This window comes from Antedon bifida, chromosome 7, assembly GCF_963402885.1.
Source record: "Antedon bifida chromosome 7, ecAntBifi1.1, whole genome shotgun sequence".
Lineage (NCBI taxonomy): Eukaryota > Metazoa > Echinodermata > Crinoidea > Comatulida > Antedonidae > Antedon > Antedon bifida.
In genome coordinates, this window is record NC_136232.1 from 2,807,999 (window position 1) to 2,835,000 (window position 27,002).

The 27,002-nt window shown below is 31.4% G+C and overlaps 4 protein-coding genes across 4 annotated transcripts in view; 2 read left to right on the forward strand and 2 right to left on the reverse strand.

Moving 5' to 3' along the window:
* Positions 1-897: 897 nt before the first annotated feature.
* Positions 898-4,358, reverse strand: LOC144848015 (protein SLC31A2-like). The gene is made up of 4 exons (XM_078704676.1): positions 4,292-4,358; positions 3,335-3,410; positions 2,227-2,425; positions 898-1,803 (listed from the first exon to the last, which is right to left on the reverse strand). The coding sequence occupies exons 2-4, from the start codon at positions 3,408-3,410 to the stop codon at positions 1,533-1,535; spliced, it is 546 nt and encodes a 181-aa protein (XP_078560802.1). The 5' UTR covers positions 4,292-4,358; the 3' UTR covers positions 898-1,532.
* Positions 4,359-4,392: 34 nt separating this feature from the next.
* Positions 4,393-14,704, forward strand: LOC144848136 (cyclin-dependent kinase 8-like). The gene is made up of 14 exons (XM_078704831.1): positions 4,393-4,466; positions 5,112-5,445; positions 5,560-5,670; positions 8,539-8,685; positions 8,979-9,036; positions 9,526-9,657; positions 9,971-10,114; positions 10,251-10,311; positions 10,829-10,879; positions 11,434-11,512; positions 11,933-12,030; positions 12,547-12,637; positions 13,978-14,082; positions 14,457-14,704. The coding sequence occupies exons 2-14, from the start codon at positions 5,239-5,241 to the stop codon at positions 14,637-14,639; spliced, it is 1,467 nt and encodes a 488-aa protein (XP_078560957.1). The 5' UTR covers positions 4,393-4,466; positions 5,112-5,238; the 3' UTR covers positions 14,640-14,704.
* A 154-nt stretch (positions 14,705-14,858) lies between these two features.
* Positions 14,859-22,605, forward strand: LOC144848141 (organic solute transporter subunit alpha-like). The gene is made up of 7 exons (XM_078704836.1): positions 14,859-15,704; positions 17,317-17,477; positions 17,996-18,069; positions 18,866-19,024; positions 19,208-19,313; positions 20,343-20,589; positions 22,204-22,605. Exons 1-7 carry the CDS (start codon positions 15,650-15,652, stop codon positions 22,452-22,454), a joined length of 1,053 nt encoding a protein of 350 aa, XP_078560962.1. The 5' UTR covers positions 14,859-15,649; the 3' UTR covers positions 22,455-22,605.
* Positions 22,606-22,677: 72 nt separating this feature from the next.
* Positions 22,678-27,002, reverse strand: part of LOC144848143 (CMP-N-acetylneuraminate-poly-alpha-2,8-sialyltransferase-like) — a 4,642-nt gene continuing 317 nt past the window's right edge. The window contains exons 2-5 of the mRNA XM_078704838.1: positions 25,804-25,869; positions 25,314-25,361; positions 23,943-24,449; positions 22,678-23,701 (exon numbers count right to left, since the gene is read on the reverse strand). Of these exons, the coding sequence (XP_078560964.1) occupies positions 23,443-23,701; positions 23,943-24,449; positions 25,314-25,361; positions 25,804-25,869 (880 nt within the window). The 3' untranslated portion in view covers positions 22,678-23,442. The remainder of the gene's footprint in view (positions 23,702-23,942; positions 24,450-25,313; positions 25,362-25,803; positions 25,870-27,002) is intronic.

Genomic DNA, 27,002 nt, shown 5'->3' on the forward strand with positions numbered 1-27,002 from the left:
TTTTTTGTCAGGTCTGTAACCTCCAGCTTCGAACGTGATATATTCTTTGACGGCTTTCGTGGTTTGGCCACTGCCACATCAGGTATTGGAAGCTTTCTTGGTAAGACGTCTTTTTTTGGCAAAGGTGGTACTCTCTGAGGCAATACTGGTAGCTTTCTTGGTTTAGCTATGTTAAATTCATTTCTTTCTTCTACAACCTATATGTAATTATTTAAAAAACATTTTTATTGCATAAAATCAACATTAATTTTGGCGTCCTATACAAATTATAAAACGGTTAACGACCAACTATTGTTAATTAATAATGTGTTAAGTTATTCACGATGGGGAATTCCAACCTTCACACAAGAAACTATTATGTAACGTAATATGGTGTAATACATTATAATTTTGTTGAAAATGTATACCCAACCTGTGTGCGTTCTGTAACTTCTAAATGGGCATCATTTTTCTTGAGAATTGCGGCGGATTGCACATTCTTCGGCGGCTTCACAGGTTTACTCAAAATGCTTCCCATAATTGTAATTAAAATAACTACTGTGCTATTCTAAGCAATAAAATAAATAATTTCACAAGATTTTAAGGTGAATCTGGTGAAAACGAAAGTCGAATTGTTGAAAACAACGGAGCGAAATTATGTTCGTGTCGATAGTTTGAGTCGAAACGATGTATTGTCGTGTTTGGTTAGGAGCGTATTTAAGTTTCATTTGTTTCGTCAACAATCGTATCTAAAACAAGGGCACTCTAGTTGCCCAACAACAGTGTGCGTTATACAACATACGCGCGTGCGCCATTAGCAACACATCGCGTGGAAATGACGTACGGAGCGCCAAGATCGTCTAAATTCGTTTAAAAGTTTACTGGATCTTAAAAAAATTTGAAAAGATGCTTTAAATGTTAAAATAAACATTAAATTTAATGCTGTATACCAGAAACGCAACTAATACGGTACACAATATTTCTTATAAAAATAATTAGACATGGTTACTGTTTTCTAAACTTAATAGACCAAATCGTACTTATGCTATTGTATCATACTACCACTGAGTATAGTATGTTCAATAAAGTTTATGCAATATCACTTATTAAAAGGGAAATCATAGTCTAAAACATCAATACAAATCATCTGCAAACACTTCATCTATCTTTTAGCATAGTATATATGTAAAAGTTTTGCAGTACAATTTTATTTTTATTTATTGTCTGGATACAGATGTTTCTTGGTAATTATTTCAATGTGTTTTCTTTTTATAGTAAAAAAAAAATCTTTGGCATACATATATTACATTTAAATTACAAATACAATCATTCCATTTATGTGCAGTACTCGCTGCTTTAAAAAACTAAAATCTAATAAAACCCTTATGAAGAACAATCAAAAATATTAAATAAAAGATAAAAAAATAATATTTGTTTAACTGTAACAGTTGTTAAACATTCTTACTACTTTTATAACAAGCATTTATAACATGGAATTATATCTGTCCACTAATATAAAATTTTCTATACACTCTATTATAGTTTTAATGAGTTCAAATTGAAGTTCTGTAAGAACTGCGATTACTTTCAGAAACGCTATATGAACTGCCACTAATGGAAGAAGTGTTTATACTGTCTGGCCTTTTCATTGACCCGTCAGCAAATTTATCTCGAAACGGTGAAAATACAAAATAAGTTATTGTAGAAGCAATGAAGATGGTAATTGCAATGTAACCGTTGTACGTCATAACAGCTAACATGAGAAAGTAGCCAGTTATGACTTGTAACAGGTGAAGAGCGGATCGTGCTACATGAAGACGCAACCTGTGAAATAAATAAGATGATATATTGACCATTAAATGTATATTATTGTTCCCCTGAAAAAATAATTGTATCAATCAAACATAATAACTATTCACTTGGCTCAGCAAAAAATGTATTATTGTACCCGATTAAACCATATAATTTAAAGAAAAACCATTTCAACGGGAAAACCATTCTCTGCAAACATACATAAGTTTTTGTTAATTTTAAATCTTTTTTTCTTTTTTTATAAAGAAAATACTGTATTTTATTTTTGCAAGTGAATAACTTTATTAAAACTACAAAATGACATATTCAAAGTTTGATTTTATGAATCTTTAATTTTCATATTTTGGGATCTTTAAATTAACTATAATTTAAAATGTTCAAATGTACCAAAGAACACAAACTTATATGTATTTTTTATTTGTAACTTAAACATACCTTCTTTTTTGTATTTTAGTAACACTAGTTGGAATCCTGAGAGGAGCTAACAATGCAGTTGGCGAACCTGGACTTGTTTCTTGGTTGGCTGTGTTCAGTGGATTTGCTTTGTATTGACTCTGTACATAGCTTGTTGCCACAGATAGCATCCCCAGAATGGCCGCAAGGACACAAACAAATATTATTGCACCAAATAACTCTAAAAATAGATACATCAAGAACAAGTATTTTTAACATAATACAACGAAAGAACAAGTTCCATCATTGAAACCAAGCTTCCTGTATGTATACATGGCTTGCTGTTACAGAATATCCCCAAAATAGCCGTTTGTATAACATGTTGCATGCTCTACAACCTGGTAAGTAAATACAGTATGTAACTTTCTATTGAGCCCAAGATTATCACTGCAATTCAGTATATCAGAAAGAGTATTATATAATGAATGAGTGGAATGGGAAGAATATATAATGAGTTGAAATATTGACTGTTATACTTTCATTGAATGGACAACTTTTATTCAACTAATCCGCTGTCGCTTCCATCTGAATTTAATGTCGAAGAAATATATGGCACTCAGAATTTGGCCATGGGATAGAATAGTTATAGATGGGGCACATAGGTTGGTTTTAGTGTGCAATTAGTACATGGGGAATAACCCATGGATATCTTGCAGCCTAACTGGGTTGAATTGTGCACAGGTGTGTGGATGACACACTCACACAATTTGGATCTCCCCTAATGCGTGGTTCCCACTAGAGAAGCAACGCAAGCGAGTTGACCAATGATAAGCCACTGTTTGAATAATCCATCGCTTGTGATTGGTCAAATCACTTACGTTGCAATACGTCGCTAGTGGGAACTAAGCTTTAGGGTTCCTTTGTGTCGAGCTGCCACCAAACGGCAAATCAATCAAATGGCAAGTATGGACTTAAAATAGCTAATGTTGGGCTCAATAAAATATTTTCCAAACACAATAAGATATTTTGTACACAGAAACGAGTACTATTGAACGACCATTTAATAGTGCATACTATTGCACGCCATGTGACCCACAATCGTCCAATCAAATGACAGGAATTTATTTAGGTGCTATATAATATATTTTACCTCCTGCTGTTTCTATCGTCCAACTCTTAAATAAGAATTGACCAACATCTGCTGAGAAGTAGAATGACATATGCATCTAAAAAAAGAAAGAAAGTTATTAATTAACTTACTGTACTCCATTCATGTTTTTTTGTACAATTACCCTGTATTTTGCATTTAATACCCACTTTGGTCTTAATCTCAATACTAACCATCAATTCACAAGCTCTGTGGTTGAACGGTACCGTAGTGACATGAAACTTTACTAAAAATTAACTCCATGTGGATATACAGTACCTTGATAGAATTTTAAAGACAAATATTAATATGTGAGTGACAATTTTTCAAACATACTGTAGTAAGCTTGAAACCTGCTTAATTGTAATACAGTAATTAGATTACATTTATAATGAGTTCTGCACCATGGGGTTTATTTTTGCTGGTAGTGGTACTACAAAGACAACTCAATAGCCAACCAAGTCTTATTTTAGAATTAGATTTACAGATCAAATATTGTATGTAGTTTGTTTTTCAAATTTATTATAAAAAATGGTACTATAACATATTAACATACTAAAACATTTTTAAAAAATTTTCTGTAACTGTTTTTTCATTGTAGGGAAATCATTTTCTGAAATAAAATTCATCAGTCAATAATATTAATTAATTAATTATAGAAAAGTAACAACTTTACAATCCATCCATTTGGTGATGGTTCCCAAAAAGAAACTTTTGTCAAATTTTCTATTTGTTTTCCACGTTTTAACGGTATACGGTCAATTGTAATCTTGGACCTGTCTGATTCTCTCTGGAAATGTGGGTAACCTGGCCTAGAAATAGAGGCTAGGCCTAGGATAAGTTTTTAAAAACCGAAATTAGAGCAAAAGTATAAAAACAACCTAGTTGAAAACTACTGAAATGAAACTATGTCATACAATCTAAATAAAATACTCACGATTACAACATAGAATCCTTTACGATTGCACTAAAATTAGATGTAAAACTGGGCCTACCCAGCAGAAACAACAACGCTGTTGTTGTTTTCCTCAGCATGTGACCGCAGAAACGGAATTGCGCATGCGTTCAGAAAATTACGGACCGAGTTCGTGTTTTCACAGTGGATGTTTGACATAAGATTTGACATAAAAGTACTGTAAGTATAATCAATTTTTAATAGGTATAGCATCTAGTAGACATATAACTACTAGTGAAGCATAATATGATTGAACAAATAAACACATTTTACACGGGCTATGCTAATAAGCTAGGCCTAAGATAGCTAGGCAAGTCACTGTCGCCAGACAGAGACAGGGAGGGTCCTGCTTGACGTGGTCGGCAGTGCTCGGTTAGTGCAGGCGCAGTCATCAGGCCTAGGCTAGAATTTATTATTTATTTATTTTTCATAATAACACTAGCACAGATTATTAACTAGGCCTACCTATGCTATGCATAATAGACAATGATAATTCACTCAAAATTATTTAGAATTTTATTTTGCTTTGATTAGCCTAGGCCTAGCCCTAGGCTAGGCCTAGCCTAGACCATAATTATTAATATAATTATTAACATCGTGATGGTCTAGTTTGGATATGGAGTGCAGAAACAGTTACTGTACAGTAGGCAGGGATGGGCATACTGATCCGTTTTTGAGCTAATGATTATTGAAAGAAATATTATTAAATAATATTGTATTAAGTCTGTATATAGACTGAATTTAAGTCCGTGAATGAACATCATTATTATAATAATATTAATAATAATAGCAATCTGCAAGTTTATAAACTTTTTTTAATTACAGGTAAAGTGCAATGCCCGAAATGCTAACATCTAATTAATTTCACAACAATTTCGAGAGTTGTGTCGGCAACACAAAATTCAAGAGGTCATAATTATTTTAACATACATAGTAGTCTGTTGAAATAAGTATGGACTATGAATTTAAGCAAAGGACCACTCAACAGAGAGAGAAAGTTGAAGACTTGTTTGAATATGAAGGATTCAAAGTAGGACGGGGAACATATGGACATGTCTACAAGGCCAAATTAAAGAAGGGAGGTAGCGGCGGACGAGAGTATGCCTTGAAACAGATTGAAGGCTCTGGAATATCAATGTCAGCTTGTAGAGAAGTAGCAGTAAGTTTAAAAATGTATTAGTATTGGTTCTATGAAAAATGTATAAGTTCTATTTTGAAACTACAGCTTTTAAACTATCATTTTCTTTTCATAAATTCTTTTTCTGTTCCACAGCTTCTAAGAGAATTAAAGCATAGAAATGTGATTAGTTTAAGGAAGGTATTTCTATCATACAGTGACAGGAAAGTGTGGTTGCTAATTGATTTTTCAGAACATGACCTTTGGGTAAGTAAACACTTATTATTTACTGTAGTAAATAACCCAACTTATTGAATATTTTAAGCTCTGTCTACGCTATCAAACTAGTTTGACCAAAAAAGTGTGATATGCTCAAATGTGGTAAAAGTAATATGACATCATTGATCATTGTGTCCATACTGTATATGGGAACATCACATTTTTTGTCACGGGGCATTCCACAGTATTTGGTCCGTGGGTTTAAAAATTTCATTTACTGATTTTGATGTAACTCTTGGCCATTTCTAAAAGTAGACATGTTGAAGTTTATTAAATAACATTTTTTTTATTTTTCTGATATTGATTTTTTAAGTTATTGAATATTAAATATGAAAAAGTCATATTTGGCGTTACGGACGGGACATTTTTAATCCTATTTATTTCATAAACTATGCATCTTATTACTGTTTTTTCAACAGATATAGTTACTTTATGTCTCAATAATACATAATCAAGTATTTAATTAAAATTTTGTTGTTTATTAATTTCATACATCCATTTCAAATTCATAAATGTCCCGTCCGCGACGTTTTAGGCGGTTTTTTTACATTTATTTTAAAAGTAATGATGCAAAAATCTTGATATTTCATTTTCTCCTCCTGAGGACTATATCTCATTATATTATGAACAAATTTTTGGAAAATTTTAGATTTTGATGAAAATATCATATTTCAAAAATATATTGTTACGGACGGGACATTTTTGTTACGGACGGGACGTATCATTTAAATCTTAATTATTTCACAAACCATGCATATTTTGAACATTTTTTTGCCAGATATAGTTACTCTATGTCCCTATTGTACATACTCAAGCATTTTATAACACATATTTTGTTTATTAAATTTCATATATACATTTCAAAATTCATAATTGTCCCATCCGCGACATTTTAATAGTAGTTTTATGGTGTTTTTTACATTTCAGTTAAAAGTATTGATACCACAATTTAATATTTTGTTTTCTCCTTTTAAAACTATATGCAATACATTATAAACAAATATTTTGAAACTTTTGGTGAAAATATCATATTCAAAAATATATTGATGATATTTTTCGTAGGCACGGGACAGACATTTTTGTTAAGGACGGGACATATCATTTAAATCCTTTTTATTTCATAATAAAACCATGCATCTTGTTAATATTTTTGCCCATAAATATACTGCAGTTACTTTTTTTTCAAAGTAAGCTCCAATTATTCATAATAAATTATTTTATTTAATTTAATTGTTTATTAATTTCATACTTGCATTTCAAAATTCATTTTGTTTACTTCTGAGACATTTCGATTGGGGTTTTTTCCTCACTTGTGTTTATTGAAGTAATTGGCTTTAAAATTGTTATTTAATTCCTAATTTTAAATCTTAATTTTCAACTCTTAAGGATATTAAATTGCAATAGATTTAAACAAGTTTTTTAAAACTTGGTATTTTTTTTATTAAAAAAACATTACTATCAAAATTTATTGAATGTTACGGATGGGACATTTTTTTTATGAATGTGATGACAATATTGTAAGAATTAAAAAGTGTTTTTGTACTGTAGGCTGAGAAGTACTGTACAAAGGTGTTAACTGTTTATTAATCACAAAACATTGTGGTCTGTATTTAAAATAACAATCCACAAAAGAACAATACCGAAATCCAAAAAAACATGACCAGTATGAATGGGAGTATTGGGTGCGGTCATCGCTTTGTCGATTTCATTGTTTGGTGAATTTGCAACCAAGAACCTTTTATAAATCAGATACTAAATAATTAAGATTGAATTTTAATAGAAGTAGGCCTACAGTTATTAAATCCAAGCAAGGATAGAAGAAAATTTCAGATGCAACTTGGATCCACTAACAAATTCAGACGTCAAGCGCCAACGCCAATTTTTAAAGATTCGCCTTAAATGTGTTAATATCTTGAAGTCTTGTTTAATATGCCAAGCATAACTTTTATATTAGTGTAAATAAATATTTTGATAACATTTTATAATATTTTTTCTCGTTATAACTCTTCGAATAATTAATTTTATAAATAATATTTCATATTTATGAATTTTAATATTTTCACTTGACATAAACTTTTAAACAGTGTTTCAAAGGTTGAATTATATTTTGATTTGTAAATAAAAGATTACATTGATGTAAAAAACTTATTTTTAAATTTTTTTAATAGCAAAATTATACAATTTTTAAACGTGGACAAAGTTGTCCTGTCCGCGACGTTAGAAATGTCCCGTCCGTAACGACATATAAATCATATTTATTAATAAATTTGCAGTTCAATTTTTATAATAAACATTCAGTTATCTAAAACAACTATCTGGCAACATAATAATACAAAACAAATTTTAAAATCTCTTTTAAATGAGGAGAAATATTACAATACGTAAACCTTCTCAAAAGTCATGTCCATTTGCCGTCCCATCCGCGACGCATACAATTTTCATAATAAAATTTTTTTTGTACAGTCTTTTTTCTTTTTTTGACTTTCACAATAAACATTGGCCATATATGTATACATTTATTCTACTTTGAATCTTGTATTCTTTTTTATTTCTAAGATATGTCTAGTTATATTCTCAAAAATGTCCCGTCCGTAACAAAAAAATACTGTGGAATGCCCCTCACATAAAATTTGATAGTGTAGACAGAGCTTTACACTGTGTGTTACAATGCTTATACAGTAGAATCCCTCTTTTGGCGCACCTAATTTCATGGGACACTTTCCTATAATCAAGGTTAAATATATGTAACGTTAACCCTACGGTCAAAAGGTGTGCCCCCGCCCCCCCCCCCACCATAAAATGGTTCTATTGTATATTTAAATTACAGTATCATGTAATTATTTTTTTTTGTAATAGCACATTATAAAGTTTCATCGTGCAAGCAAAGGATCCAAGAAAGGATTTCCAACCACTGTCCCAGCCAGCATGACTAAATCTCTTCTATACCAAATTTTAGATGGCATTCGGTACTTACATGCCAACTGGGTACTGCATAGAGATCTGGTGAGTAATTTACTGCCATTAGTAACTATCAGATGTTGTGTCTGATCCAGGGTTGGTTGCCAAATTTATGCAATATTTTTCTGTTTGTTGTACAGTCAACTTGAAATCCAAAAGGTCCTATATTTGTGAACCATTAAAAAAAGTTTGGAATACCAGACATTACAGAAAACCAGAAATTAGGTCAGCATGTATTTCTGTAGATTGAAAGAATGATTTTTTTATCAAATTTAAAAAGAGGAATATATTATTAATTGTGATTTAAAATATTGTAATGAAATCTTTTGTCATTTCAGAAACCTGCAAATATTTTAGTTATGGGTGAAGGTCCTGAGAGAGGTTGTGTTAAAATTGGTAGGCAGAGATTTATATACAATAATTAAATTCTATTTCTCTATTTAAAACAAATTTATTTTAATAGTAAATAAGTAGCTATCAATTTGCAAGAACCTTGTACCTTTGTATTGATGTATGGTCGGTCGTTGTCTGGACCTAGTAGAAACCATAAAAAATGTGTGTCTGGGAATGAAAATGAGGAAGCATGTACCAGCTTTCCCAATGCGGCCAAGGAATTAACATGACCTAACTTGTTCCTAGGTTGTTGGTAGTTTGTCTACAATTTATGTGACAAAAAAATGTGATGTGCCCTTATTTGGACATGATGAAGTCATACCACTACCATGTTTGGGTATATCACTACCACATTTGGGCACTTTTTTTGTCAAACTAGTTTGATAATGTAGACAGTGCTTAATACTTACTAAATTACACCATAGAACTTTAATATAATAGGCCATCATGTACACTTTAATCTAAAGAATTCATTTTGTTACTTGTTTGTAGCTGATATGGGATTTGCACGATTATTTAATTCTCCACTCAAACCTCTTGCTGACCTTGATCCTGTTGTAGTGACCTTTTGGTATCGGGCACCTGAACTTTTGCTAGGAGCAAGACATTATACCAAAGCTATTGGTAAGTTACTACATTAAGCAATTAATTTAATAAGCTGTAACTACTCGCCATAGCATACATATTGCAGTCAAATAAGCACAAGGAAAAATCTAGCTCGTCATCGTTGTTCAAAGGTTATTTTTAATTCAGTCTGGTTTATGCCTAGCCTATCTGAATAAACCAACCAAAGTCTGCTCTACAACAAACTCAACAAAAATAGAAGATTCTACACCTATCCAAAAAAATGGCACAAACCATTTATGATGCCTTATATGCCTTACATATTATGCTTATAAGATTATTATGTACTGTAAATTTATTATCTCATCTTCAGATATTTGGGCTATAGGCTGTATATTTGCCGAGTTATTGACATCTGAGCCTATTTTCCACTGTAGACAAGAAGATATTAAAACCAGCAACCCTTACCATCATGATCAACTGGACAGGATATTCAATGTTATGGGCTTTCCACAAGGTTAGTTGTCTTCCCGCACCTTCTTCTCTGCCCCCCCCCCCCACCCCCAAAAAAAGAAAGAAGCAACAACTTTGTTCATAAACAACAATTTACTTCACTGAGAACAGTATTGATGGAATTTATATTCCTTTTTCAGACAAAGATTGGGAAGATATGAAAAAAATGCCTGAATATCCAACACTTGTTAAAGATTTCAGGTGAGTTATATATTTTAGTTAATTTATAATATTATACGTTATTTACACCGATACATTTGTTAAAACTCAGTTTATTTATTTTTTAGGTAAAACAAGTAGCTGTACAATTTAAATAACAATAACAAATGCAATAACAAATAAAAAAGTACAAATATATCACTCTGAATCTTGCTCTGGCTCTACGAACTATTGTTTAGCATATTAATTATTGTAGGGATGAGTGGTTTGAATTTTACCTTGCCATTGCTTCGGTGAATGACATTCATACAATATAAAAAAAAAAAAACATAAAAAATACAAAATTATTTTAAAAGACAGTTATTTACACACTAAATAATAAGATAAACCCAGATTGAGAAGCATACATACAATGCAATACTAACATGTTAGCAATTAAACATAAAATGTGTCAGGGATTTGAATTCTGATATTGTTATATCTTATATATCCATATAAATAAATATATAATATTTTAATATTATATTTTAGAATAATGTAATTTCATTTTTTAATATAGTCGTCCAACTAGCAATCCATCCAGTGGAAGTAATAGTAATGGTTCTAAACAGTAAGTAAACACTACTTTGCATGTGTGTATTGTTGTACTGGGTCCTCTGGGAGAATAGTCTTGTACTGAAGAAATGAATGAAAAGGAAGTTTGTGTTTGCTTTGAATCATTGCCCTTTGTTGTAAGTAGGCTGAGCCATCAGAGACCTTTAAGTAAAGAACTATAACATTGTCATTTAAAGACTCATAAAGAGTGATTCCCACTAGGGAATGCAACGCAGCGGTGTATCGATCCAAAGTGCTGTATTGCATAATTACAAGTGGGAACCGACAATTCAATTTGATTTTATGCAACATGAGAAACATAGTACAGTGCGTAGAAATATGCAGGTTGAAGGAAGTTAGGTCTATGCGGGAACTAAGTTGACGCAACCAAAGCAGGTTTGATTTCATGCAGATGGAAAAGCACATTGGAAGGGCATTTTCTTACAATCCGCTGTGCTGCATCGCTAGTGGGAACTATGTTTAATTGAATCTTAAGATCCCACCAACAAACAAAAGTGTTTCTACACATCAGGTTATTATTATTATTTCTTTTTTTTAAATTATGTTTAGACTTGCATACAATAGTAGTGGACTAGCTAAATATATGGAAAAGCATAAAGTACAAAAAGACACTAAAGGATTCCATCTAGTAAGTACTTTACTTGTTTTCATACAATAATGATTGGTTTTAAAAAACATTAATGCCATAAATTATTTCATTTCAACAGTTTCAATAACTTTAACATAAATTGAATAATCAAGAAAATAAATTGTTGATAAGGCCACAAACTAGAAGTACATCTGACTCAGTTGGAATTTGTAAACAAATTCTCAATGTCATAGTGATGTTAGTGTTACACTTAAGGATTGATATCCAATTAGACTTGAACCATGAAAGTGGTCTAATGGTAAAGCAATTCAGTTATGATCTCAGTTGGGAGAGACTTGAATTTCTACAGCTGGATGGTTTAGAAGTTTTCCATTTTACCATTTAAAGCTTATATATGATCATTATATATTTAAAAAAAATTAAATTAATAACATTCATGTGGGTAATTGTGTTTTCTAGCTTTCAAAATTATTAATAATGGATCCTGACAAAAGAATCACATCAGAACAAGCATTAGAAGATGCTTACTTTAAGGAAGATCCTACTCCAACTGCAGAGTAAGTAACACAATGGAGAATATGAATAATGTATTAATATACAAATAATCAAGTTGAATGGTCAGAATATATTGATGACTACAGAGTTAAATAAGACATTCAGACTTCTGTATCAAAGCATGCAATTAATGCAAAATATTTTGTGTGTGTGATGTATAAATACATTTAAGCTCTGTCTATCAAAATAGTGTGACAAAAAAAGTGTGATGTGCCCAAATATGGTAGTGATAGGACATCATCATGTCCAATATGGACACACATTTTGTTGTCACATAGAGCTTTAGACTAGTTGGAATAAATGTAAGCAGTTGACATCACCCAGCTTCTTGCTAACTACTATATAATAACCTAATGCTTAGTGAATTGAGTTACATAACATAAGCTTACATCTTTTTTTGTTCTACACACGAACAGTGAAATTAAATACATGAGATACCAGTGTCAGGTCAAGTTTAGAGAAGCCTTTAATTCAGATTTTCAAATTACAATACCTGTATGTTTGTGTTTTTATTTTAGTGTATTTGGAGGTCAAACCATTCCATATCCTAAAAGAGACTTCCTGAATGATAGTGAAGATGGTGATGATAAGTCATCATCAGCAAGCAAGGTAATAGAGAGTTTTCACACAAGCATGTAAACGATATTTCTAAAAATGTAATATGCAAGTTCCGCCCTCTTTGTAAACAAATCGATCTGCATGTGCGCAAGTTTTACGAAAAAAGTTAGTTACGTGTGTCAAGAACCTTATTTCTGAAAACTATTGTCAATGAAAAACGTCAAACAAAGGGTATCGAAACATGGAAAAATCATTAAATTTCTGCAAAATAATTAAAGATGTATTGTCCCTTTGACAAATTCCAAAAAAATAAAAAATAACAGATTTTAAAAAAAGGTGGGTCATTTTGAAGTATCATAATAGTTATTAACTATCACCAAAAATTTGTCGAAAAAAAAATAATTTAACTGAAATACAGACGTTTTTTTGTTAAAAAAATAACTCTGACTTCCAGTCAAAGTTTTCGATCAAAACATACCCCATAATGAAACGCGCTTGTTTGGCTACTCTGTATGCATAATCATAAAACTTCATCACGATCTGTGTGAAAATACCTTCTCAACCGTGACGAGTTGTAAACAATCCTAATTAGCATATGCATAATGCGTACTTGTGGTTTGAAATCTTTGTTTACTTTTGCTCGCGACGATTTTCCAGACGAAATGTAATCAAACTAATTTACCTGTTAATTACGTAAACTTGTTGCTTTTGGCTCGAATTTTTGACTTAAAGTGAATAACTTTAATATTACTTTGATATTACCAATTTAGATTTAGAAAATTTTGACCTTCATTTTTTTGTGTTTCAAGGGACAATACATCTTTAAGAAACAAATGGTAAATTTAAAGATATGTTTTTAATTAAACGAAACATAAGAATTGTTCATAACAATATGTTATTTATCACCTAATATGCAAGTTTAAAAATGCCTAGCTAGGCCTAGTCTCTAGGCCCAAGGCAGTCCATAATTTGTTTTGATGAGAGTGATGTATGTTGCGTTCTACAATTCCTGTCAAAGTAAAATCAAAACGAACAAGACAATTTCTGGAAAATCGGTACACATGTGAAATCTCGGGATAAAAACAGACAAGAGGCCTGCTTTTATGTTTCCGAGTTGTTACTGCACACATGTGTATTGGCCTGGTATTAAATTGACCAATCATAGTAATCCAATAGTGAGCAACTATGCTTTCCTCCAGAGATTTCTTATGGTTCGCATATGCGTGTATGAAAACGTCTAATATATCGGGAGATCGAACCTGGTTACAACATATTACAAGTTTGTGTTGGTGTGAGAAGGGTATTAAGTTAAGATAGATAGTATAGCAAAAATTGTATACATTTGTGGTTAGTACCATTTAATATGTATGTATTTTTTTTTTTTTTTGTAGACTGCCAGTTCCAACAACCATGCAGCAAAGCGAATGCGAGTGTCTGGACAAACAGGCTCTTCAGGTGGTGGCATGGTCCAAGGAGACTATCAGGGCCAACAGAAGGTAGGCACATTCATTCTGTTATATTCTTTTATACAGTACCATAGTTAGTGATGACAACTGTAACAGTATTGTTGTCCGTATTCACCAATTTAAAATGAATGAACATTTTGAGAAACCATTTTTATAAAAAGATTGTTTTGCAGTTTTTTAAATTTTTTTTTATTTGACGATTGAGACTGGAATCAATGGGTGTTTTTAAAATCGGTTCTTTTGTATGTAGACACGTTTTCTGCTGATGTTGTTTCTATCAAAATATGGGTTTATTTTTAGTATAGGCTTATAGTGTGAAAGAGGCATTGAAAAAGTGTTTAAGTACAGTAGCTTCATACATATAAACATGTACAGTATGGTAAATCATATTTCTTTGTATTAAGCATTTGAGTGGGTACCAGCAAGGCCGGTCAGCCCAGCGTGAACAAGTGCCCTCACAATCAAAGTCTGGCATGATGTACTCATCCAGTTCAACTCAGCAACAGTCAAACAGTGGAACGTACCATTCACAGCAGCAACATCATGGTAGTCATCAACAACAGCATCACCATCAACATAGATATTGAGGAAAATGTCTTGGAAATCCAGTCACTTAAGCTCTGTCTACACTATCAAGGTTTATGTGACAAAATGCGATGTGGCCATATATAGACACGATCATATCACTGCCATGTTTTGGCACATAACACTTTTTTGTCAAACTAGTTTGATAGTGTAGAAAGAGCTTTATGTTTGGTTCAAGTCTTCCTCGATGACGATAACCCATCTTGTGATGAAGAGAAATGTAAACTGCCATTTGATAAACCATTCCTTAAAATGCACATAATTTTTCACATTACTGCAGTGTACTGACACCCAAACAATTTTTCTGTAATCTTTCAGCATTATTTATGTAAATATTGTGTTTGTAATTAACATTTTGCTATTAAATGTTTGCAAATACAATATTTGAATTTATAAAAAACTATTTTCATAGTACACATTCTTTATTTATCCAACTAAACAAAAGCAACACTTCTTTCTTACCTTAAGCTTTGTCTACACTAAAAAACTTCATGTGACAAAAAAATGTGTGCTCATATATGGACATGATGACGTCATATCACTACCATATTTGGGCACATAGTTTGATAGTGTAGACAGAGCTTTAGGTTTGCAATCAAATTCAACTTTTAAGTAACTAACATTGACATCGTTATTAAATATTTATGAGACTATTGATTTACAGACTTTTTAAAGTTTAATGGCTAAGTTTTGTGATTGGTCACGTATGACCAATCGTTGTAATAGCTTCATGCAGCGAACTCGATTCTCTGTACTGAATGGATCTTCACAGTACCTTAAAATCTCGAAAAGAAGCCCCCCTCAAAAAGAAGCGAGATTATCATGAACGCTTGTGACACTGTTAATCTAATTGGACTTTGAACAATACAGCGACAGGTAGTTATGTACATTGACTGGACAGAATGCAAATGGTCACGAAATACTGTATTTGTATGTTAAAACCTATTGTTGTCTGTACTTAGGCCTAGGCCTAGTGTGTGTTTTTATTAGCTCAGTCCAGGCTCAGTCTAACATGAATGACACCCACTGTAGCGATGAAGCACCGTCATCGGAGGAAATGATTCAAGGTTCGTTTCTTTTTTTGTAAGCCTAATAGGCCTAGGCCGTATTTTACTTCATTTGTGATTGCGTTACGTCGTTGCGTTGCGTCTCGGTGGAACCAAGCAACGCAAGGACGTAAGCGCAGCGTAAATGATTTAACCAATCACAAGTGATGGATTATTCGAATTGTCGCATGTTATTGGTCAACGTCGATAGTGGGAACCAAGCATTATTATTCGACCACTCGACATTGTCATAATAATTTTACCCTTTATGCTGTTTGTATAGGCATATTCCAATTTGATAATAGTACAATATATTATTAGTAATATTATTATTATTGATTACAAATGAACAAAGATATTGAAATCGTAAACTAAATATTCAGTTTCAATAGAAGACAAAACATTTCAATTCATAACAGTTTCGTTTCAGCTGTTGCAAGTGGAAATATAATACGTATGTTCTATGGAAAACAATGATATCAGAAAATAAATAAATCGTAAATTTTAGGCCCTACATAAATTATATAAAAACTTCTGAATGTAAATCATCATTTCACTCTTAATTCGAAAATTCGTTTCCCATAACAAGAAACCAATAAAACAGATCAGAAACTAAATTTTAAAAAAGACCATTACGGATTAAGTAATTTGTATTATGTTGTAAAAATAAAATGAAATAATTATAGATACATTTATCCATGATTAAAGATGAATTGTTCCCCCAAAAAACATGAAAAATGAAGATTAATAAAATCAGATTTCGAATAGACCATTTTGTAGTTTTAATAAAGTTAATCATTTTCGCAGGAAAAAACGAAAAAAAAATATTTTCACTTATAAAAGACAAAACAAACGCTTAAATTTAACCAACATCCAATTTGACTATTTTTTGCTTAAATTACAGTTTTTTTTTCAGATAAATAATTTTTTTTTCTCGATCCATTTTGCCATCAAAATGGCATATTGAAAAAGAAGAAGTTAAAAACATTATTTTTTCAAGGGACAATAGTATCTTTAAATAAAAAAAAAATAAAAAACTAACAAAGCAAAATACTTATTTAGCATGGTAAGAGACAAATAACATCTTGTGTATGTTTTTTAATGCTTTGTAAAGCTACGTGTTGTTAAAATAATGGAGTGGAGTTGTGGCTTGGTACGGTGGCTATCATGTCAATATTTTTTCTAATGACAATTTACAAACTCTAATGGCAATTTGCCTAAATATATACACAAAACAAACAAAACAAAATTGAACGACGCCTTCCCGTTCCGTTTAAGATTTGTAATAAGACTTTGTTTACGTAGAACATCTTGTGTGTATATATGTTTGTCTTGTGAAGGGGATTGCCACCTTTAAAGTGAATTAATTCGCTTATGGTTATCCTTGGCAATTTGCCTAAATATATACACAAAACAAACAAAACACAATTGAACGACGCCTTCCCGTTCCGTTTAATGCTTGATTCCCACTAAAGACGCAACACAAGGATGTAACGCGACATAAGTGAGTTGACCAATCACAAGCGATGGATTATTCGAACTGTTGGTCAACACGTTTGCGTTGCCTTTACGTTAGTGTGAACCAAGCTTAAGTGTGAATGTAACTTTTAATCATATACTATTTTGTTTACAGTAATCAGACGTCGACGTGACATTCTGATATATGTCATAATAGCTTGTATTCTGTCGTGTCTTACTGTCTTGCTATTCGTAGAGATTGCATACAGAATTGCTAGAAATCAATTTTACAGTGCGTCACGCACTATTATTATTATTCTACTGGCATTATATCCAGTAAGTTTTACATTTTTCGTAAATACTATTTTTGTTTATCTTTTGTGGTTCACCACCACCTTTATTCATTAAAAATTTCATTACATAATTTCTTTCTTAAATCGTAAATACTATTTGTAAAATCAAGGAATAGCGAGAATATTTGCCCATATTCTTACCTATATTATACGTTCTGACTGCCCGAATAAAATAGTCCAGCTTGCATGGTGGGTGTGGTAGAAGGGAGTGCAATCTAATCTTTTTCAAATTATTTAAAAGCGGATGTTGGGGTTTAGATCATAGAACAAAATATGATGTACATAGAAAATTAAATGAAAAATAACTATACCATTTTCAATTTGTAATTTGATCTCATTTTATCATTGAAGGAGTTGGTGTGTTCGGGAGTGACCAAGCTTTTAAAATAGATTATTACATTTCATTATTTTTATTTAAATTAAAGGTGGGTAGAAGCGTTTGGGTAGTAATGTTTTGTATTAAGTTTTGTTAAAGTTATCTGATTATATATTTTCCTACAGGTATCTAGCGTTACATCTTTCGTCGGGGTGATTATCCCAAGAGCTTCATTGGTTGCCAACCTAACAGCATCTTTGTACGTAAAAAAAATCATTTTCAAGATCTATAAAAAAATGTTTGGTGGTGGTAAACGCAGCCCTGCCATGATTTCCTGAAAGCAATAAAGGCCCATTAGTACAATATGCACACGTTTCTCACGTTACATATTAATGTTAACACTTTCTCTGACGTTTCAATTAGAATTGCGAATTAAATGGAAATACAATACTGACAGTATCGTCTTTAAGTTTTGTTACCACAATCGCAAACAATTTGACCAACCACTTGCACTGCGCCTATGTTGTTGCGTTGCGTCCAAGTGGAAACAAAGCTTTATGGTTGATAGAATGTGTAGGCCTCATAGATATACTATAGTAATATATCTTTAGTAGGCCTAGTGTTATGGTAGTGAGATGAGTTATAGCACACCTACGCCTATTATATACAGACACAATGGGCCGAAATCCAACCAAACTGAGCGCTTCCCTGCTGGTTGTCGTGGCCTAGCATTTGAAGTCCGATTCCGAGATAACAATGTTGTATTTTTGTCACCTTTGTATTGATTTATTGTATAATTATATAAAAAGTTATAAAATATATTATTAATGTTTATATTCGTTAAAGAGAGAATTTAATTTACAGTAATTTAACGATTTCACTGTTTCACTGTTTTAACTCATTATTATATTATCAATTCATATACATTTAAGCTATTTATTTGTATATGACTATTAAAATGGTTGTCTATTCAGAATTTAAATTTTATTTAAATAATATTGAAGAGTCACAATAAATCATTACCATTTAAATATAAACAACATTCTTTTTTTCAGTTACTATTGTATATGTCTTTACCTATTCGTGGTTTTGGTAATTGACTATTATAACGGTGTAGACTCAATGGTTATTAAACTGAAGGATCGCCGAATTTCACTAGCCAGGCCGCCGATTGCATGTTGTTGTGACTGCCTACCAAACATTCACATGACAAGGTAAATTGGAGTAGCATTCCTAAGTTGTATTTTTTTTTGCTATTATACAAAATATAATAAAGTGTACAAAATAGGTTTTCTTGGAAAGATCTCATCGAAACTTTACTAAAGCAGCAGTTATTAGGTAGACGCATTGTTTTTTTACATAAATATCATTACCTGCTGTTACAATTATTTTAACAGAAGTAATTTTCACAAACTTCGTCTTGGAATTCTTCAGAATGCAGTTGTCCGTCCAATAAGTCTATTCATAGCTGCTACATTGTGGGCAGATGGTACGGCGAAAGCGGTATGTTAAAAATACATTAATTATCTCGTTTCAAATATTTTAGAATGTAATTAAAATTAGAGAGCATGTAACCCGGATCCAGGTATTCGCGCCATTCGCTAAGGCGAAGGTCAGATGGATGAATGTATTTTTATGATTTTTTATTCTCCTGAAATTTTCAAAAGAAATTAGGCCTACTATTTATTGCGTGTACCATGTTATTGATTACAAATGGTGTGTCGAGAGATCATATCCAAACAATGTTCTTTTTATTATAAATATTATTGAAAGAAAGAACAAATTTCGATGTTTCGATGTAATATAAAGTGATTTTGATGTTTATTTCGATTTCGATTGTAATATAAATAGTATTGGCTTTAAAATCTGGAGAAAGAAAGTAAACTATTTTATTTTCTCACCATTTCCTGATATATACAATATAAATGTCTTTCTTAACCTTTCGTATACAATTTAAAATATCATGGTCTTATGCATATACTTCAGTAAAAACAAATCTTACTTGGGTCTTTTCCACTTTCTCTCTCCATTGGTTTAAATTACACATAGTATTTTTGGAACACATAGCCTAGTGTCAGCTGACGGTATTTTCAAATTATTGAAGCATTTCCTAATTTATACCTTCACTTTGTTTTTTTTTGTATCACCCGTAAACGATCAGATTTTCTACTCCGTGGCACTATGTTTTTATCGTTTGTAGGTCTATACATGCATATTTTCTATCCTTTGACATTTCATTTTTTAAATCATCATCCTAAACATAATTATAGCTATGAGTTAATATGCCTTTTGGTTTTTGTGTTCCAACTTCCCGTTTGATGTTTTGTCTTATTTTTTATTTATTGTAATGGATATTGAAGTCTTGCAAGACAAGACTTGTCTTCTCTGATCAATGGTTAGAGTATTAGACCTATACATATACATTTTACCAGCATGGAAGAAATTACCGCTCAGCATATCATATAGGCCTAGTACTTGCTCGTTAATTAAAGTAATTAGTTGGAAAGACTAATTACAAATTATTCTTTAAAGGTTGAAGCCTATCTGTACATGAATATTATTACTATGATTTCGTCAATATTTGCTGTGTATTCGTTAGCAGTAATTTACAATGCTTCGAAGAAGCCACTAAAAGAGTTTATGATCACTCCAAAGTTTATTGCAATGAAACTAGTTATGCTGGTTGGAAATACCCAGCATTTTATATTAAGTATGCTGGCATATATTGAGGTGATTCTTCCATGTAAGCCGCCATTTAACACACAAACTCGAGCGAACAGTAAGTATAATATTTGCTGTTTTGTCTATGATTTCATAAACATGATAGGTTAACATTTATGTCCATTTCGTGAGATTCCTACAGACTCTACATAGGCCTAATTGTTAAAAATGTTTTTAAATGCCATTATTCCCAAATATGGACACCCCTTGAATATAACGGTAGACTGGAGGGATTGCTATACAGGTAGGTATCTGACGCGCGTGCGCATAGACTACCGTAGTATATGCGCACGCGCGTCAGATACCTACCTGTATAGCAATCCCTCCAGAGTCTACCGTGATATTGTCTTACTTTTTGTCTTACAACAACCACAATTTTTGGTTGTTTGTGTATTTTAATTTAAGCCTAAGTGTTCCCCGGCATCAAATTATTTTATTTCAAATTCAATATTTGCTTATTCGTTGGTTGTAATTGCCTTTTTGTATTAAAGATATATGTTTAAAAAAAAAATACTATGCCATTTTAATGTCAAATAATACTATCATAGTCGATCATTACTTCACTTTGACCGAAAATTTAAAGCAAAACATTGTGTGACAGACCGTGATTTTTGCTAAATTTAACGATTTCATTTTGTCAGTATTAGGTGAGATAATTATTTTTATTCGTTTTCTAAAGAAGTGAATAAATATGGCCTATTCAAATTTGTTATGTTTTTAGAGGACAATACATATATCTTTAAGTATTATGTGCTGCCTCGCGGACAGTAAGTAGGCCTCTGTTTGCCTATTCATTCATCATTCATTTTACTTTTATTTTGGAAACGGACGTCCATAGTTACAAAATCAAGTGCATAAATAAGTTTAAATAAAAAAAGGCAGACATAAAAAAAAACAATGGTATCAGATAACCTCAGGATCTCCATCATTTTGGATGATTCAAATGATGATACCATCATTCAAATGATGATACCATAATACATTATATCATTTTTTCTATAAAAGCTAAATACAATATGCCCATGGGTATTGCACTAGTCTGTATTACTTTAAGTATTAATATTATTATTTTTTTTTTCACCATATTTAATGAGGGTGATCCATCCAGCAATTGCTGATCATTAGGGACCCTCAGAAGTTCACAAGACAAACATATACACAAGATGCTCTACATAAACAAAGTCTTATTACAAGTCTTTGGGAGTGGAGTTGTAAATTTGTCCTTAGAAAAAATCCTGATATGTGAAGGGACTTGAACCTAGGACCCTTGGAGTGGTAGCCAAGCATCATAACCACCAAGCCACAACTCCACTCTGAGGTTCTTGTTTGTGTTAGGATATCATATTTTCAAATACAAATTCAGACCTCATAAATGTATAAATTATAAATGTATAAACACGATAGGTATACATTTCATTATTATTATTAATAAGTGTTTTCCGGCATCAAATTATTTGTGTTGTATTTCAGGATTTATAAAGAGCCAATGTTATGAAACCTCTAAGCGCTGAAGAAAACACCCTAAATCTTACATTTTAACAAATCTCATTCCAAACCAGTTATTTTACTTTTGAAACATCATTTTCAATTTCTTTTATAGCAATATTTTATCGAAAACCATCCACAGACGTTGACAACCCCAATAATTTGTATTTTCTAATTTATATTTCAGCGATTTATAATATGCTTATCATTTATGAAACTTTTATTATGTTGCTACTCGGAAGGATATTCATATTCATTTGGCGAGAGAAAGAAAACAGCGATTCTGAAAGTAGTTTTGAATTATCAGAAAGTATTTCTATAGTTGAGAGAAACATGTGCTGCAAACAAAAGGTCGAATCTTCAACAAGTGATGAAAACGCATCTGTAACAAATATACCAAAGGACGTGGTAGAAACCGAACTAAGTGTTAATTTATAAAGTTTGATCAGTGAGCTTAATAGACGCGCATCCAGATGATTGTCAATAGGCTGTTAAAAGCGGCATAGAATTAGTATTATTGTGTTCAATAAATTATTATTTTGACACCATTGACTAAAGTATAAAAGAAAATCAATTTAATCGTTACGTTATTGTATTTATTTTTTAAATGTAAACCAAAATTCCTTATATATGTATACCATTGAATCACGTTTCCGTTAGGTGAACTAAAACCGGATGGCATGTGATGCAAACTTTACCAATCAAAAGGAAAGGATACACTCAGGTGTGTTATAACTTAATGGTTATTAGCAAGACAGGCACAATATAACAGAAAACACAGATCTTAAAATAACTATATAATATATAATAATAAAATAAAAACGTATGTAATACCGGTACACCACGTATATTAGTTCTGGAAAGAACTGTTGAGTTTCTCGATGTTTCGATCAATATCAATATTGATTGAAACGACGAGAAACTTAACAGTTGATTTCAGAACTAATATACGTGGTGTACCGCAAACTTTATATCAACATTTGATTTCGCCATGCAAACCTTCAAACAATATATTATGTAAACCGTAACGAAAGTCTATATTATATAAATAACCATGACATTACAAAACAATTCCACGGAGTATAACGTATGTGCTTAAAGCATTGTTGACTTCCTTATCCAATTCAATTTTGGAGAAAATTCCTGAAATACTATATTCCTTATTATCGACGGATGTGTATGACGAAAATGTAAAGAGATCCTTATCGGAAAGTTTAATGGTTTTAACGGCTAAGGTTGAGCATTGAAAAACATATGTTATATTATTGCAAATAAAAATGTGTGTGAGGAAAAATAAAAGACACCCTTCGCGGAAAAAACATAATAGATAGATTTTATTTTTATATAATATATGTTGTTGTTATTTTTTGTTTTACCCCCCAGTAGCCCACTTATAATTTTCTTTTAATTTTTACACCCCACCCAATCAAGCAGTTCTACATCTATCTGAAACTAAACGAATGGTTCTACTTTTATTCAATGATGTTAAAAGTTTGTATTCGTCTGGCATGTGGTGATTAGTGATATAATTCAGTGTCCTGTTGTCGTAGTAATGATGTTTTAACGGTTGGCCACTCGGTGATTTATAAAATGGATAAAAACCATATAACGAAACATATCGACACATTGACCCAGCTGCTGTATACATGATTAACCCCAGAGATGGGTTTCTTATTTTCCAAAATCTGAAATAAAAATGACTCATTTGTTGTAGACTATGAAGAAAATTATATTTATTCATGCATAATTTAATTTGCTGATGTCAATTTACTCCTGTAATCTTCAATTATGTTCATTTTCAGTATGCATTATCATTATTTTACTGGTTGAACATTCTTGTAAGAAACGTTAAATCCCCAGCTCAAATCCACTGTCTTACAAAAACGGAAGCTAATGAAAGAATAATAAAATTAAGATGATACTTACTTTGTAACTAGTGGGAGCATACCTCGGTACGAATATACAATTCTAACTGTTAAATTATTCTGTTTGATACCTGCTACAAGATTATGTGCGTAGCTTATATTCTTTTCTGCGTCCAATTTAGAAATCCATATATATGTGTCATTTAGCTTTTTAAACGTCTCGTATGAAGTTTTGTAGCATCTATTTGAAGTGTTTGTTAGACATATACTGCTTTTGATACTGGCGGCCCCATTGAGCACCATCATATCTATTTTACCACCAACGTCTTGTTCAAAACCAATAGTTTGTGCAAGATTTCCTCTAAAAACAAAGTCGTGTGCATCTATTTCACGTCCACAATTGTTGTTTAGTAGATTACCAGCACTGCCTACAACTGCACAGGATCCTTGCAGAGGAATACTGTCGATACCATCTGGTAATTTTGTCATTCGTTTTTTCTGTTTGAAGCCATCTTTGTAAATTAGTGTTAATAGAGACGGTTTGAATCCAGCCTTCTGAAGTCGTTTTCTTCAATAGAATAAAAACTTATAAATTCTGGGCTTATAATTGATTAAAAGAAACTCTAAACAGGCATGTTCAAATTCAATATGAGGCATATGCATACTTTTTGTTCTATTTCGTGAGAACAAACCACTTTTATTTCATTCGAACCGTCAATTTTACATGTAAAATCAGTATTCAAAAAAGTATTATTAGCATGAAAAACAATTTAGGAAGAATTTTAGCATTTGCCGTTTTTATTTTTCAAATCTCCCTAAAATTAGACTTTGAATATGCCATTTTACAGTTTAATAAAGTCATTCACTTTCATAGAAAAAACGAACAAAATAATACCCACTTATAAAAAGATGAAATAAACGGTTAAATTAAACCAAAACCATGGTCAGACAATTTGAATATTATTCTTTTAATAATCATAATAATTAATATTCTCTCTGGGCCAATATTTTTGCTTTCATTGTATTAATTTATTATTAATGAATCCGTATCTTGTAAAAATGATGTATTATATTATACAACTTATGTAGAAATTCAATAGTTTGTATTTACAATAAACGTTCGTCACCAAATCTGATTTTATTTGGTGTAGAATTGTTTCACGTCTATCTGTTTCTTGTATAGCTTGCAATGAAAAAGTAAAGTTCTGTTTGGTACTTGCTATCTAAGCAGACCATGCATACATGTGAATTTGTGATGGCAGACATTATATTATCAAAAGAAGGCTGCAATAAGCAGGGTAACAAAAACAGAAATAGTCATACACAGTAAGTTCTATTTGATAGGATAACTAGAAAGGTATAATGCTACTATGTGTATTATGAACAGTGATATGATTACCGTATCCAGAAAAAACGAAAGCAGGGAACTTACCCCATATCTAGTGTTTTGCTTTCTTTAATGTGATTAGTCAGTACTTTCCTACAAAAAAATCAAATGATAACATTATAATGAATAAACGTAAACAAAATACTCCTTTTGATAGGAAATAATAGCTAACATTACTTATCGGAGAGTTTTCGTTTTGGCAGCTCCCTACCAATTTCATCCAGCAGTGTGCTAATTTTAAATATTTTAAAACCCCGCTAAAGACTTCTTTTCGAAGTGTCTTAATTTACGGTTATTATACAACATTAAACACCTTAATGTTGACTTCCTGTTTTACTGTACAACGCATTTAGAGCTTGCTTTGTTCGTGCATATAAACTTAACTTAGTGTTATTATTTTAACTACAGTTTACAGTATACCTTATGTTGATATTTCCTGTTTTAATGTACAACGCATTTGGAGCTTTCTTTGGTCGCTCATATAAACTTAACTTGTTGTTTTTGTTATAACTACAGTTTACATTATACAATATACCTTAATGTTGATACTTCCAGATTCACGCTGGTGTTTAACCAACCCCTGAAGGTGCCATATTGCTTCCTAAAAGTTTAAAATACAAATATGATATCGTATATAAAATAAAAACAAACATTAAAAAACTGAAATTGAAAGAAAAAATAGTCAAAATGTCGGTCAGACAATGGATTTTTTTGTTAAATTTAATTGTTTATTTTGTCTTGTTTAAAAAAAGTAAATCATGATAATGTTGGGGTTCTTAACGAAAGTAAATAATAACAGCATAATTATTCAAAGTTCGTGTTGAACAACCGTGTTATTTGAATTACGCATATTTTGTTTAGGATTTCCTTATGATGTTTGAAATGGTAGGGTATTAAAAGATAAAATTAGATTAGCATTGTTAATACAATTTTGCCAAGTAATAGTACTTGTTATTTGGCACTGAAATAAAATGTTGCCAAGTAGCAGGATTACTTAAAAAGTTATTGCAATATCTTTACCAAAATGAAAATACAGATAGATATGTGGTCAATGGCCACTCCATTACATTTTGGAGGCAATTCGGACCAGGGTCCCAATTCTGGACCACTTTTTAGTATTATTTCCAGACCTAATAGTGTTAAAAGATAGTAAACTGAAATTGCATTGATACCAAAAAACTTTGAAGCAAGAATTATAATTTGTGATTTGTAATTATAAAAAATAATTTGATTTGATTTTGATACGTGAAGTTTTAACGTGTAGTGAAATTAGCCTAATCACACACAGCATTAAGGCACAAAAATAAAAAAATATATATATTTCTATCCCGGTGAAATCTTATGTGGGAGAATTTTACAGTAGGCAGAGGTATGTACTCTCGGAGTGCAGTTCTAGTTATAAACTAAATCAAATTGATACATGGGGTTGCATATATTTACAAATAATTATAACACTATTTTGAAATACAATATGTTAAACAATACAAGTTAAGCTTTAAATATATACATAAACAAAAAGATGCTTTTGATATAAGATAATGATTGGTCAGATGTTTTGCCCTACTCTAACGTAATTTGTACGTACGTTATACTAAGTACATTTAAGTACCAATTACGTCAGAGTAGGGCAAAACATCTGACCAATAATCATTATCTTAGATCAAAGGCTACTCCACAGCAGTTACATAAAAATTATTATTATAATACTAAACACAAATATTGAATGACCAATCA

Bases quoted from the DNA above. Each gene is read 5' to 3' on its own strand.
- LOC144848136 (XM_078704831.1), top strand. From the start codon at position 5,239: ATGGACTATGAATTTAAGCAAAGGACCACTCAACAGAGAGAGAAAGTT. The intron at 8,686-8,978 runs GTGAGTAATTTA...TTGTCATTTCAG, and splicing joins GGGTACTGCATAGAGATCTG to AAACCTGCAAATATTTTAGT. The intron at 9,658-9,970 runs GTAAGTTACTAC...TCTCATCTTCAG, and splicing joins ACATTATACCAAAGCTATTG to ATATTTGGGCTATAGGCTGT.
- LOC144848141 (XM_078704836.1), top strand. From the start codon at position 15,650: ATGAATGACACCCACTGTAGCGATGAAGCACCGTCATCGGAGGAAATG. The intron at 17,478-17,995 runs GTAAGTTTTACA...ATTTTCCTACAG, and splicing joins TTCTACTGGCATTATATCCA to GTATCTAGCGTTACATCTTT. The intron at 19,025-19,207 runs GTAAATTGGAGT...TTATTTTAACAG, and splicing joins CCAAACATTCACATGACAAG to AAGTAATTTTCACAAACTTC.
- LOC144848015 (XM_078704676.1), bottom strand. From the start codon at position 3,410: ATGCATATGTCATTCTACTTCTCAGCAGATGTTGGTCAATTCTTATTT. The intron at 2,426-3,334 runs GTAAAATATATT...ATCTATTTTTAG, and splicing joins GACGATAGAAACAGCAGGAG to AGTTATTTGGTGCAATAATA. The intron at 1,804-2,226 runs GTATGTTTAAGT...TTTATTTCACAG, and splicing joins ACTAAAATACAAAAAAGAAG to GTTGCGTCTTCATGTAGCAC.